Source organism: Semicossyphus pulcher, unplaced genomic scaffold (genome assembly GCF_022749685.1).
Source record: "Semicossyphus pulcher isolate SPU_LCO1_2020_fin unplaced genomic scaffold, fSemPul1.0.p SCAF_7, whole genome shotgun sequence".
In the NCBI taxonomy this organism is placed as follows: domain Eukaryota; kingdom Metazoa; phylum Chordata; class Actinopteri; order Labriformes; family Labridae; genus Semicossyphus; species Semicossyphus pulcher.
The window spans coordinates 32,513,099-32,526,958 of NW_027211748.1; the positions used below are offsets into that span (position 1 = coordinate 32,513,099).

General features: G+C 48.8%; 1 protein-coding gene across 2 annotated transcripts; it reads right to left on the bottom strand.

Annotated features, from left to right (window-relative positions):
- Positions 1 to 99: 99 nt before the first annotated feature.
- Positions 100 to 13,568, bottom strand: fastk (Fas-activated serine/threonine kinase). 2 transcript variants are annotated; one of them, XM_069683975.1, is made up of 11 exons: positions 13,405 to 13,568; positions 5,639 to 6,491; positions 5,243 to 5,567; positions 4,876 to 5,063; positions 4,642 to 4,790; positions 4,349 to 4,565; positions 3,690 to 3,849; positions 3,412 to 3,503; positions 1,942 to 2,629; positions 1,761 to 1,875; positions 100 to 1,280 (listed from the first exon to the last, which is right to left on the bottom strand). In XM_069683975.1, the coding sequence occupies exons 2-11, from the start codon at positions 6,447 to 6,449 to the stop codon at positions 1,194 to 1,196; spliced, it is 2,832 nt and encodes a 943-aa protein (XP_069540076.1). In that variant the 5' UTR covers positions 6,450 to 6,491; positions 13,405 to 13,568; the 3' UTR covers positions 100 to 1,193. The 2 variants fall into 2 exon arrangements, with proteins under 2 accessions (XP_069540076.1, XP_069540077.1); XM_069683976.1 differs by lacking the exon at positions 13,405 to 13,568 and having other exon boundaries at positions 5,639 to 7,027.
- Positions 13,569 to 13,860: the final 292 nt, after the last annotated feature.

Genomic DNA, 13,860 nt, shown 5'->3' on the forward strand with positions numbered 1-13,860 from the left:
AAGAAATGGGTTCCTGCTGTTGGAGAGCACCTTTGGTTACCTGTGACTCCGCCTATCTGCTTGTCAGTTGTAATAAAAACAGACACGTGTTGAGTTTGTTTCAGGTTTTATACACATCTGAATTAATAGATTTATAGAATATAAACAAGCTTCTTTCTGTCCGTCACCTGATACACAAATAAATAATCTGACTTTGACCCCGACAATCACCCACACATCCCCTCCTGGCCTTTGGCACGCACACACCCTGTTACTATGGTAGCACTCCTCTCCCCCCTCCCTTTGTGTGCACTCAGAACTACAGTACCCATCAGCCCCTGCTTACACCACAGAAAAACTCAAACAGCTCCATCAGCTCAGTTTATAAAACAGTGACGCCCGAAAAAACAGTTCCTCACATGCATCGTTGTTGTTACCATGGTTACCAAACTTTAAAAAAAGGGCCTCCACCCCCAGAAAGAGAAAATGTTTGTTCATCCACACAGCGACCAATCAGATCACAGCCTGCACCGATGACACATCACAACACGTTCAAGGACCAGTCGGTCTGCCGGCCATGTTCAGAACACACGGTGCGTTCAAAGACACTCAGAACATTTTCAAACATAACTGAAAAACTGATTACATCCATGTTTAGTGACTGTTAGAGGTTTGTAGAACAGATGTCATGATTGTTAACGTGTTGACACCTCGGCTGTCAGCTGCAGCTCAGAACAACATGTGACGTTTAGAAAATAAAATCATTAAACTCAAACATTTCCAGAATTACACGTCTGACACCAAACATCCCCTCAGGAGGAAACAGATCAATGAAAAGTCAGATTAACAAACAAAACATGTTCTTTTTTTAAATACACTGAAAAATGAACAGGGTTTGGCTGGTGGAGTTTTGTTTAAAAGTCGGAGGCTCCATTAAAGAAGGTCTTCTGAAAACGGTCCAGCAACCTGATGGGAGTTTGAGTCCACCTGTTTATGTACAGCTGCAACTACACCTTATTTTTCAGCTCATTAAATTATCGTTAGTTGCAGCTGAAATCTGACTAACGTGTCGCTCTTTGCCCTGATGTTTGACTGACAGGATGTTCAGCCCGACAACTGGGATTCAAACCACACACACACACACACACACACACACACACACACACACACACACACACACACACACACACACACACACACACACACACACAGCGTCATAGTGGGATGTCCAACAGCTTCTTGTGCAGGTACTGCTTCACCTCCTCGATGCCGTTCAGCTTCTCCAGCTCATGGTACGGCAGCTGAGAGGGGACAAGAACACAGAGGTCACATGACAAGAGAAACACGGAGAGGAGCAGTGTGTTTTGGAGACTGGAAGCAGGGAAAACTAGCTTGGCTAAATCATCCACTTTTCAGTGTCACATTTACATTGTGTTTGTTTCACAGCAAGTCACAGGTGGGCTGAGATCTGTCTCACTACAGCGCTATGAAGCCACAACAAACAGATGTTACTGAGATTTAATGACAATAAACAGGCTGAGAGGATGCTGAGAGAACTACATCAGGAGGCAGGGTTGTACAGAGGCTGAGCTCAGGCTTTGTCAGGTCTGTCTGCAAGACGACAATAAAACTACTTTAAAATGACTGTTTTTTGAATGGAGTTTGGTTTGTAAATCAGAATGTTTGTTGCCTAGATGATCAGATGTTGTGATTTATCTAAACAAAAAGATTTTTTAATGTGAGTTCATGATGTAAACGTCACAGAGTGGGCGAGGTCTCACCTGCAGAATGATGTATCCCAGCAGCCTTAGGTGGCGGTCCCTCATTGCCCTGGAGCCCACCAGCACCTCAGAGTTGTGGCAGTAGTGCCACTTATCGTTGACGGACATGATGACCCTGCAGAGACACACAGTGAGTCCTGGTTCTGTCTGTCCCACTGAGCTGAGCCTGAGCCACACTCACCTCCTGATGGCCCTCTGCTCTGTGGGGGGGTCCTCAGCCTCCGGCCTGTCAGGGGGCTGGAGCTGTGGGGGTGAGGGGGGCCCTCTGTCAGCCCCGGGCACCTCGGAGTATGTCGCTCCCTCGTAGAACCCGGGAAGCTCGCAGTCCGGCCCCTGGCTCCCCGGGGCCCCCGCTCCCGCCTCATCCTCCAGGATCTTCCCAATGGAAAACTGGAACAGTGAGTCGGGGGCTGCAGCCCCTGCAGGCGCCGGGGCCCCTGGCTGGGCGAGGCTGTCAGAGGGGGGGCTGCTGAGCGTGGAGCTGTCCTGGCTCTCCAGAGAGTGCTCCTTGGCCAGGCCCGAATAGAACTCAGGGGGGGGGTAGTAGGGGCCATAGTCCAGTGGGTTCCCATTGGTGCCGGGTCGCCCAGAGGCTGCATGGGCCCCCACAGAGCTGCGGATGTGGTGGGGCAGGAAAGACCTGGGCTCCATGGCCACGCCCACTGCCTCGCCCCCCTGACCTGGAGGCTCCTCCTCCTCCTCCAGAGCAGCGAACGGAGAGAACTTCTGGAACTCTGAGGTCACAACGGCAACTGCACCATCAACCGGTTTAGACGCCATGGCAACGCAGGACGGAGGAATGATGCTGAGAGACAGACCTGACCTGACAGGCAGAACCCGACCAGAACCATCCATCCACAGCAGGAAGTCTGCAGACAGGAGCAATTGAGCCCAGAGTCAGTCAATCCATCAATCAGTTAATCATTTATTCAGTCAAACAGACTAACAGCTGTGTGGGAGTATAGTACAATGTTACAATTTAATTTAGCAGACGCTTTTGTCCAAAGCGACGTACACCTGAGAGTTAACACAACATAAGTAACGATGAAGACGGGAGGGAACGAAGTCAGTAAGTGCCAGAAAACAGCTCCAAGTGCGACTGGACACTGGTGCCAACAGGCAGAGCACAGGGCGTTAAATATATATAATAATCATCAGCAGCATCAACTACTGCAACAGCATCCTTTATGGTTCATCCTCCAAAGTCCTAAATAAGCCTCCTCACCCACTCCCGCTCCCGTGAACACATCACCCCCGTCCTCCAGAAACTCCACCTGTATAGTACCCGTGTAGCATCAGAATGCAGTACCCGTGTAGCATCAGAGTACCTGTGTAGTACCTGTGTGGTATCAAAGTGTAGTACCTGTGTGGTATCAGAGAGGAGTACCTGTATAGTACCTGTGTGGTATCAGAGTGGAGTACCTGTATAGTACCTGTGTGGTATCAGAGAGGAGTACCTGTATAGTACCTGTGTGGTATCAGAGAGGAGTACCTGTATAGTACCTGTGTGGTATCAGAGAGGAGTACCTGTATAGTACCTGTGTGGTATCAGAGAGGAGTACCTGTATAGTACCTGTGTGGTATCAGAGAGGAGTACCTGTATAGTACCTGTGTAGCATCAGAATGCAGTACCCGTGTAGCATCAGAGTACCTGTGTAGTATCCAGGGGCGAGTACTTCGTCCTGTTTGTAGTTGTGTTCTCCCACCAGCTGTCTCAGAGCCTCAGCCACCAGACCTTTATAACTGACAAGCACACACACAAGTAGGACCAGGTGAGACCCCCCTGAGAGCCTGAGAGAGTCAACCTCTGCTGACTACATTACCTTACACATAAACTGAACATCATCTCTTAATTATGCATCACATTAACTCTGACTCTAAAACGCTAAGTGCTGGAGCATGTAGAAGTTATACAGGTGTGTGTGTTACCTGTACTTGCGGTTGACCTCATCAGCAGTCAGGGCGTGGTCAAACATCAGCACCTTGTGGGCGTCCTGCAGCCGTGGTCCGGTGTACTCCCTGTACTCAAGCTCCACAGCAGCATCCAGGAGAGACAGGTACCGCCGCACGATCAGGGCGTACGGGCTGTCTGTGAGGGGGCGCGGCCAACAGGAGACAACACACCTGTTACTGTCAATCACACCCTGTCACCTGGTCAGTTCAGGAATATTTACTCTGAGAAACACCTGAGACACACCAGTACCAGACCCTACATCCGACTACGTGTTGCTGGTTGCTGTACTGGTTGTTGCTGGATGTGTTGCTGGATGTGTTGCTGTATGTGTTGCTGGCTGTTGTACTGGTTGTGTTGCTGGTTGTGTTGCTGGCTGTTGTACTGGTTATGTTGCTGGTTGTGTTGCTGGCTGTTGTACTGGTTGTGTTGCTGGCTGTTGTACTGGTTGTGTTGCTGGTTGTGTTGCTGGCTGTTGTACTGGTTATGTTGCTGGTTGTGTTGCTGGCTGTTGTACTGGTTGTGTTGCTGGCTGTTGTACTGGTTGTGTTGCTGGTTGTGTTGCTGGCTGTTGTACTGGTTGTGTTGCTGGTTGTATTGCTGGCTGTTTTACTGCCAGTTGCCTGTGTGTACTGACTGGTGACGTTGCTGATGAAGGCGGAGGAGAAGACGCGGTGCAGCACCAGGCCGGGGAAGTGTCCGAGCTGGAACAGGGACATCAGGATGTTGACGGTGGCGAGCGGCGAGCTGAGCGCCTTCAGCTCCACCACCTCCTCCAGCCGAGAGAAGAACTGCTGCTCGCTGCTCGGACGGTAACTCATCCTGCTGAATGGAAATACCAGCTTCTGGATCACCTAAGGACACACCAACACACCTGTCTAGTCCAGGTCAAGAGGACTGCAGGTCATGTGACCAAGGTCAACACCTCACCTTACTGTCCAGGTACTCGGCCTTCTTCACCAGAAAGTCTGCTATGGTGTCCAGCAGGCGGGTCTCTCTCAGGCGATGGCGAGCAATGTATTTGGCGATTAGAGCCATCGTGTACGGGGTGATGCTGTCCACCTTCTTTGGTAACTCTTCTGTTTGAGAGCAACGACAGGTCACATTAACTCAACATGGTGTTGGGTTCAGGTTAGAGACAGTGAGGGTCTGAACTGGCCTCACCTGCCAGGCTGCTGATGAATTTCTCCTGTCGATTCTGGTAGAACAGGTGAGAACTGAAGATCAGCTCCAGACTCTTGTTGCTTGCCTCCCGAGCACACGCCGCCAACATCTCATCCAACAGTGCCATCTCCTGGTCACGCACCCCGCTCACACTCGCCAGAGTGTGTTTGACAAGACGCAAGATCTTCCTGAGAGACAGCAGTCATAAAAACACTGAGATCAGACCAGGACCCTTAAAATACCCTTAATTTAAAACAGACCCTAAATTCAGCCAGGAAACAGAAAACATCTAAAGCGGTGTTTCTGCCGTTCTCTCCGTGCTGATCATCAGAATGTCTGATTGATTTAATGAACAGTGTTTTCTCACCTGTTGGTGAGCAGCAGATCGGGGTTTGGAGGCGTGCTGTTACTGTTAACGCCCCCTGCAGCGGCAATGGGGTCCTGCGGCTGTAGTGAGCGCCACTTGAGTCTGTAGTAGGAGAGCAACAGGAAGAGCGTCTGCGGGTGGCGCTCTCTCTCCAGGTTCTTCTCCAGGCCGGCCAGGCAGGCCTCCGTCAGTGGGTGCTGGCTGCCCGGGTGGAGCTTCATACTGGAGCTGAACACCATGGACACATCCTTCTGGTTGAACTGGTTCAGTCTGGACTGAGACTCCGCCTCCAGCACCTGGACCACCTGAGAGTCACTGGGGAGACCTGAGGAGAGACATGATGACATCACACTGTGTTTCAGTGAAATTCCCTGACGGAGGCTCGAGTGGACTCACCAAGTGCTGCCACGGCGTACAGACAGTTGACGATGCTGAAGTTGTCAAACTTGGCGCAGTCACTGATGATGGCATTACAGAGCGTCTGGAAGTCCTGGTGCTCCAGGATCTGGCGTCTGTCCCCGCCCTCCCCTCCTCCTCCAGCAGTCTCTGCCTCTACAACCCCGCCCCGGGCGGAAGGCGGGGCCTGCAGCAGTTGTCCAATCTTCTGCAGAGCGACAGGGTAGTGGTTGTGGGAGATTTTGGCAGGGTTCTGGGTGACCCAGCGCAGCACTTCGTCAGGCCGCCGCGAGCGCTCGATCAGACGCTTCATAGTGAAGAATGTGTCATAGCTCATCTTCTCGTGGATGAAGTTCCACGTCTTCTTCTTGCTGCCGCCCACCACCCCCCCTCCAGCAGGAGCCCCCCCTCCGTATGTGTGGAAGTGGGTGTGATGCTGGTAGTGGGGGGGCAGAGGGGGAGGGGCTAGGTGGGCAGGCTGCGGGTGGGGATGTGGGTGGTAGTGGTGGTGGAAGTGCGCTCCTCGGTGGGAATCAGGGCGGCCCTGATACAGTGAGTAGGCAGGGGGCGGGGGGGGCGGGTGAGGATGATGGGGGAGGTGGGGGTGAGGGGGATGGGGGGCCTCCAGCATGGCCAGCCCCGCCCTTCGCCCTTGCTTAACCCCACCTCCTCCTCCTCCTGCTCCTCCCCCAGCGGGGCTGTAAAGGCGGGTGGTGTACATGGCAGCAGACTGAGCAGCAGGGCGGGGGAGGCAGGGAGGGAGGCGGCGAGCTCGGCTCAGGAGGCGCCACCCAGTGGACAAACACAGCATAGTCCAACAGACAGGCCGCCGGGAGGCAACAGCTCAGCACTCCTAAAGGAAGAAATAGAAAAAGAGATGACCCACAACTTCCAGGATCCACCCACAACACAGCTCCACCTGCTGAACTCGTCCGCTAGTCTGTTACTCATTCCGTTACTCAGCCCGTTACTTATTCCGTTACTCAGCCCGTTAGTCTGTTGCTCAGTCCGTTAGTCTATTACTCAGTCCGTTAGTCTGTTGCTCAGTCCGTTACTCAGTCTGTTAGTCTGTTGCTCAGTCCGTTAGTCTGTTACTCAGTCCGTTAGTCTGTTACTCAGTTTGTTACTCAGTCCGTTAGTCTGTTGCTCAGTCTGTTAGTCTGTTGCTCAGTCTGTTAGTCTGTTACTCATTCCGTTACTCAGCCCGTTACTCATTCCGTTACTCAGCCCGTTACTCAGTCCGTTAGTCTGTTGCTCAGTCCGTTACTCAGTCTGTTAGTCTGTTGCTCAGTCCGTTAGTCTGTTACTCAGTCCGTTACTCAGTCCGTTAGTCTGTTGCTCAGTCCGTTAGTCTGTTGCTCAGTCCGTTAGTCTGTTACTCAGTCCGTTACTCAGTCCGTTAGTCTGTTACTCAGTCCGTTACTCAGTCCGTTACTCATTCCGTTACTCAGTCAGTTAGTCTGTTACTCATTCCGTTACTCATTCCGTTGCTCATTCCGTTGCTCATTCCGTTACTCAGTCCGTTACTCAGTCCGTTACTCAGTCCGTTAGTCCGTTACTCATTCCGTTACTCGGTCCGTTACTCAGTTACTCGGTCCGTTACTCAGTTACTCGGTCCGTTAGTCTGTTACTCGGTCCGTTAGTCCGTTACTCGGTCCGTTAGTCCGTTACTCAGTTACTCAGTCCGTTAGTCTGTTACTCAGTCCGTTAGTCCGTTACTCAGTTACTCGGTCCGTTAGTCTGTTACTCAGTTCGTTAGTCCGTTACTCAGTTACTCGGTCCGTTAGTCTGTTACTCATTCCGTTATTCTGTTACTCAGTCCGTTACTCAGTCCGTTAGTCTGTTACTCAGTTACTCAGTCCGTTAGTCTGTTACTCAGTTACTCAGTCCGTTAGTCCGTTACTCAGTCCGTTACTCAGTCCGTTAGTCTGTCCGTTAGTCTGTCCGTTAGTCTGTCCGTTAGTCTGTCCGTTAGTCTGTCCGTTAGTCTGTTACTCATTCCGTTACTCATTCCGTTACTCAGTCAGTTAGTCTGTTACTCATTCCGTTAGTCTGTTACTCAGCCCGTTATTCTGTTACTCAGTCCGTTAGTCTGTTACTCAGTCCGTTAGTCTGTTACTCAGTCCGTTAGTCTGTTACTCAGCCCGTTATTCTGTTACTCATTCCGTTAGTCTGTTACTCAGTCTGTTAGTCCGTTACTCAGTTACTCAGTCCGTTAGTCTGTTACTCAGTCCGTTAGTCCGTTACTCAGTCCGTTACTCATTCCGTTACTCAGTCCTTTAGTCTGTTACTCATTCCGTTACTCAGTCCGTTACTCAGTCCGTTACTCAGTCCGTTACTCAGTCCGTTAGTCCGTTACTCAGTCCGTTACTCAGTCCGTTACTCAGTCCGTTACTCAGTTACTCGGTCCGTTACTCAGTTACTCGGTCCGTTACTCAGTCCGTTACTCAGTCCGTTACTCAGTTACTCGGTCCGTTAGTCCGTTACTCATTCCGTTAGTCCGTTACTCAGTCCGTTAGTCTGTTACTCAGTCCGTTAGTCCGTTACTCAGTTACTCGGTCCGTTAGTCTGTTACTCATTCCGTTATTCTGTTACTCAGTCCGTTACTCAGTCCGTTAGTCCGTTACTCAGTCCGTTACTCAGTCCGTTACTCAGTCCGTTACTCAGTTACTCGGTCCGTTACTCAGTTACTCGGTCCGTTAGTCTGTTACTCGGTCCGTTAGTCCGTTACTCGGTCCGTTAGTCCGTTACTCAGTTACTCAGTCCGTTAGTCTGTTACTCAGTCCGTTAGTCCGTTACTCAGTTACTCGGTCCGTTAGTCTGTTACTCAGTTCGTTAGTCCGTTACTCAGTTACTCGGTCCGTTAGTCTGTTACTCATTCCGTTATTCTGTTACTCAGTCCGTTACTCAGTCCGTTAGTCTGTTACTCAGTTACTCAGTCCGTTAGTCTGTTACTCAGTCCGTTACTCAGTCCGTTACTCAGTCCGTTAGTCTGTCCGTTAGTCTGTCCGTTAGTCTGTCCGTTAGTCTGTTACTCAGTCCGTTACTCAGTCCGTTAGTCTGTTACTCATTCCGTTACTCATTCCGTTACTCAGTCAGTTAGTCTGTTACTCATTCCGTTAGTCTGTTACTCAGCCCGTTATTCTGTTACTCAGTCCGTTAGTCTGTTACTCAGTCCGTTAGTCTGTTACTCAGCCCGTTATTCTGTTACTCATTCCGTTAGTCTGTTACTCAGTCCGTTAGTCCGTTACTCAGTTACTCAGTCCGTTAGTCTGTTACTCAGTCCGTTAGTCCGTTACTCAGTCCGTTACTCATTCCGTTACTCAGTCCTTTAGTCTGTTACTCATTCCGTTACTCATTCCATTACTCAGTCCGTTACTCAGTCCGTTACTCAGTCCGTTACTCAGTCCGTTACTCAGTCCGTTAGTCCGTTACTCAGTCCGTTACTCAGTCCGTTACTCAGTCCGTTACTCAGTCCGTTACTCAGTTACTCTGTCCGTTACTCAGTCCGTTACTCAGTCCGTTACTCAGTCCGTTACTCAGTTACTCGGTCCGTTAGTCTGTTACTCGGTCCGTTAGTCCGTTACTCATTCCGTTAGTCCGTTACTCAGTCCGTTAGTCTGTTACTCAGTCCGTTAGTCTGTTACTCAGTTACTCGGTCCGTTAGTCTGTTACTCATTCCGTTATTCTGTTACTCAGTCCGTTACTCAGTCCGTTAGTCCGTTACTCAGTCCGTTACTCAGTCCGTTACTCAGTCCGTTACTCAGTCCGTTACTCAGTTACTCGGTCCGTTACTCAGTTACTCAGTCCGTTAGTCTGTTACTCAGTCCGTTAGTCCGTTACTCAGTTACTCGGTCCGTTAGTCTGTTACTCAGTTCGTTAGTCCGTTACTCAGTTACTCGGTCCGTTAGTCTGTTACTCATTCCGTTATTCTGTTACTCAGTCCGTTACTCAGTCCGTTAGTCTGTTACTCAGTTACTCAGTCCGTTAGTCTGTTACTCAGTTACTCAGTCCGTTAGTCCGTTACTCAGTCCGTTACTCAGTCCGTTAGTCTGTCCGTTAGTCTGTCCGTTAGTCTGTCCGTTAGTCTGTCCGTTAGTCTGTTACTCAGTCCGTTACTCAGTCCGTTAGTCTGTTACTCATTCCGTTACTCATTCCGTTACTCAGTCAGTTAGTCTGTTACTCATTCCGTTAGTCTGTTACTCAGCCCGTTATTCTGTTACTCAGTCCGTTAGTCTGTTACTCAGTCCGTTAGTCTGTTACTCAGCCCGTTATTCTGTTACTCAGTCCGTTAGTCCGTTACTCAGTTACTCAGTCCGTTAGTCTGTTACTCAGTCCGTTAGTCCGTTACTCAGTCCGTTACTCATTCCGTTACTCAGTCCTTTAGTCTGTTACTCATTCCGTTACTCATTCCATTACTCAGTCCGTTACTCAGTCCGTTAGTCCGTTACTCAGTCCGTTACTCAGTCCGTTACTCAGTCCGTTACTCAGTCCGTTACTCAGTTACTCGGTCCGTTACTCAGTCCGTTACTCAGTTACTCGGTCCGTTACTCAGTTACTCGGTCCGTTAGTCTGTTACTCAGTCCGTTAGTCCGTTACTCATTCCGTTAGTCCGTTACTCAGTTACTCAGTCCGTTAGTCTGTTACTCAGTCCGTTAGTCCGTTACTCAGTTACTCGGTCCGTTAGTCTGTTACTCATTCCGTTATTCTGTTACTCATTCCGTTACTCAGTCCGTTAGTCTGTTACTCAGTTACTCAGTCCGTTAGTCTGTTACTCAGTTACTCAGTCCGTTAGTCTGTTACTCAGTCCGTTACTCAGTCCGTTACTCAGTCCGTTAGTCTGTTACTCAGTCCGTTACTCAGTCCGTTAGTCTGTTACTCATTCCGTTACTCATTCCGTTACTCAGTCAGTTAGTCTGTTACTCATTCCGTTAGTCTGTTACTCAGCCCGTTATTCTGTTACTCATTCCGTTACTCAGTCCGTTAGTCTGTTACTCAGTCCGTTAGTCTGTCACTCAGTCTGTCACTCAGTCCGTTAGTCTGTTGCTCAGTCTGTTGCTCAGTCCGTTAGTCTGTTGCTCAGTCTGTTAGTCTGTTAGTCTGTTACTCAGTCCGTTAGTCTGTTGCTCAGTCCGTTAGTCTGTTGCTCAGTCCGTTAGTCTGTTGCTCAGTCCGTTATTCAGCCCGTTAGTCCATTAGTCAGTCCGTTGCTCAGTCAGTTAGTCTGTTACTCAGTCCGTTACTTAGTCTGTTACTCAGTCCGTTGCTCATTCCGTTATTCAGCCCGTTAGTCTGTCCGTTACTCAGTCCGTTACTCAGCCCGTTACTCAGTCTGTTACTCAGTCAGTTAGTCTGTTACTCAGTCCGTTAGTCTTTTACTCAGTCCGTTACTCAGTCCGTTACTCATTCCGTTAGTCCGTTACTCAGTCCGTTAGTCTGTTACTCAGTCCGTTAGTCTTTTACTCAGTCCGTTAGTCTTTTACTCAGTCCGTTACTCAGTCCGTTACTCATTCCGTTACTCATTCCATTACTCATTCCGTTAGTCTGTCACTCAGTCCATTACTTAGTCTGTTACTCAGTCCGTTACTCAGTCCGTTAGTCCGTTACTCAGTCCGTTAGTCTTTTACTCAGTCCGTTACTCAGTCCGTTACTCATTCCGTTACTCATTCCATTACTCATTCCGTTAGTCTGTCACTCAGTCCGTTACTCAGTCCGTTACTCAGTCCGTTACTCATTCCGTTACTCATTCCGTTAGTCTGTTACTCAGTCCGTTAGTCTGTTGCTCAGTCTGTTAGTCTGTTAGTCTGTTACTCAGTCCGTTAGTCTGTTGCTCAGTCCGTTAGTCTGTTGCTCAGTCTGTTAGTCTGTTTCTCAGTCAGTTAATCTGTTGCTCAGTCTGTTGCTCATTCCGTTATTCAGCCCGTTACTCAGTCCGCTGCTCAGTCTGTTTCTCAGTCCATTAGTCTGTTGCTCAGTTCGTTACTCTGTTACTCATTCCATTACTCATTCCGTTACTCAGTCTGTTATTCAGTCCATTACTCAGTCCGTTACTCAGTCCGTTATTCTGTTGCTCAATCTGTTAGTCTGTCCGTTACTCAGTCCGTTAGTCCATTACTCATTCCGTTAGTCCATTACTCATTCCGTTAATCAGTCCGTTACTCAGTCCGTTACTCAATCTGTTACTGAGAAACGAGCAGTTAAACAGTTAAAAAAAAGAAGAAAAACAATGCTTTGTTGCTTATCTCTGCTCCTGGGACATCGCGGTACCGTATGAGTGAGTATTCTCCAACAGACGCACCAGACTAACCCCACAGTCCACATATTGCTTTTTCTTCACCAAAACCAGCAGACAAACTGTCTCCTTTTTATTTTTAGTGTCGACAGCCTCTTGTTAATGTGTTGACTGTTTTTGAGCAGAAATTAAACTTAAATTTACGCATGAGGCACAGCAGGTAACTCATTATTTAAAACTCCTGTCAGGCCGTTGGACAGGATCTTATTTTTATTAAAGTTCTGTTTGCTGACCATCAAAGAAAGGTCAGCTGGGAATGTTTGTTTACTTATTGTTGCTGCTGGATCACATGGCTGTATTCTCACGTGCGTGCGGACACTTGACAGTGTATTAATGTATGAGGGCACGATTGTCGGTGCCACAAGTAGTTATGTCTGAGGATAGTAATAAATTTACCTCTTGCGTGTGCGTGTGTGTTTCAGCGAGTATTAAAAAGAGCGCGCATCAGAATGAGCGTGCATGATGGAGAGCTCGTTGTCGGTCTCCGTCTGTTCGTTCTAAGGAAGACTTTTATCCAGTCCAAAAAGAACATTTTGATCTTGTCCATTTTGAGTGTTGGTTAACCGGTCAAAAAAAAAAATCCAAACACACATCCCTGTGCTGTTACTCAGTCTGTTTCTCAGGCAGTTACTCAGACTGTTAAAGGCCCTCAGAGGAACATCTCACACTCTGCTGATGGTTGCAATGGTTCTGATGGTTGTAATGGTTCTGTCAGCTGTGGTAGGAGGCTCCAGATAAATGAAGTAAGAAACCTTTGGGTCAACAGGACTTTGATTTGGTAAACATGCTTACTCTTAGTGACGTCGGACAGAGAAAAGCAGAACAAGCATGACGATTTTACCTGATCAAAACCTCAAAAACACCTGTCTTACCTCTCCTGTTCACCTGTCTGTCTTCCTGCTATCTTCACCTGGCAACTGCAGGTCAGGCCCACATGCTAATGCTGGCAGCTACAGGCTAGTGGTTCGGTTAAATAACCCGCTGCGGTGTCAGCGTTGTCAGAGATACGTCACTACATATGTTTGATGACGTCATAAATTATATGACGGCTGATTGTAATGTGTGGCTGTCAGTCCAGGTAACTAGGCAGCTTATATGCGATTTTTAGCCGGGCAGCTATCTGATAGCAAGTGAAGACAGCACTATCGCCTCTTACTGTCAGCTCGGCTAGCAGTAGCATGTAAAGAAATTCACTGAAACGGCTCTATGACAGAAACTGTGAAGCTTGTTCAGCTCCAAACTTAAAACAAGCTAACCGAGGCTAAAAGTGAAACTGACCTAAAACAGGCTAACTCTGAGCTCAGCTGAACAAGCCGGCAGCTCCGACCCTCTGCTAGCTGTTCTGTTAGCATGTTAGCATCTGTCTGTCCTTCTAGAAGCAGAGCTGCAAGATAACCTGGTTAATAACCGGATGGTTAAATCGTGTTTAACCCGGGTTAACCCGTTTTTTGTCCCGACAGTGACGGAGTGTTACCTCATAGCTCAGTAACACCCGCAGCTTCGCTCTGCTGAAACTCCTGAGGCCGCTCACAGTGCGGGTTCACCGGAGAAACAGTCAGCGGTCAGCCGCTTCATTCCTCCACACAGCCCGCAGACGCCATCCTGCTCCTCCCGGCATGCACCTGTAGGAGAGGGGCTACGATCCGACTGCGCCCCCTGTCTGCTGCTTCTGTTACTAACGTCCTGCAGGCTTCTTTTTCTACTATTGTAGTATATCGACGGTTCAAAAACAGCTTTTCAGTGTTTTACCGCCACCTACTGGACTGGAGGGCGGTGAAATAAAACTCGAGACACTTTGAGTGAAGTGAATCTTGAAATCTCTCTTTCAGGAAAAGAGATTAATAATCTGATAAATTAAAAATAAATTATTTTGTTCCCAAAATATGAACTGTGACAGAAACAACTCATCTTTCATTCCGGGGGGCAGTCA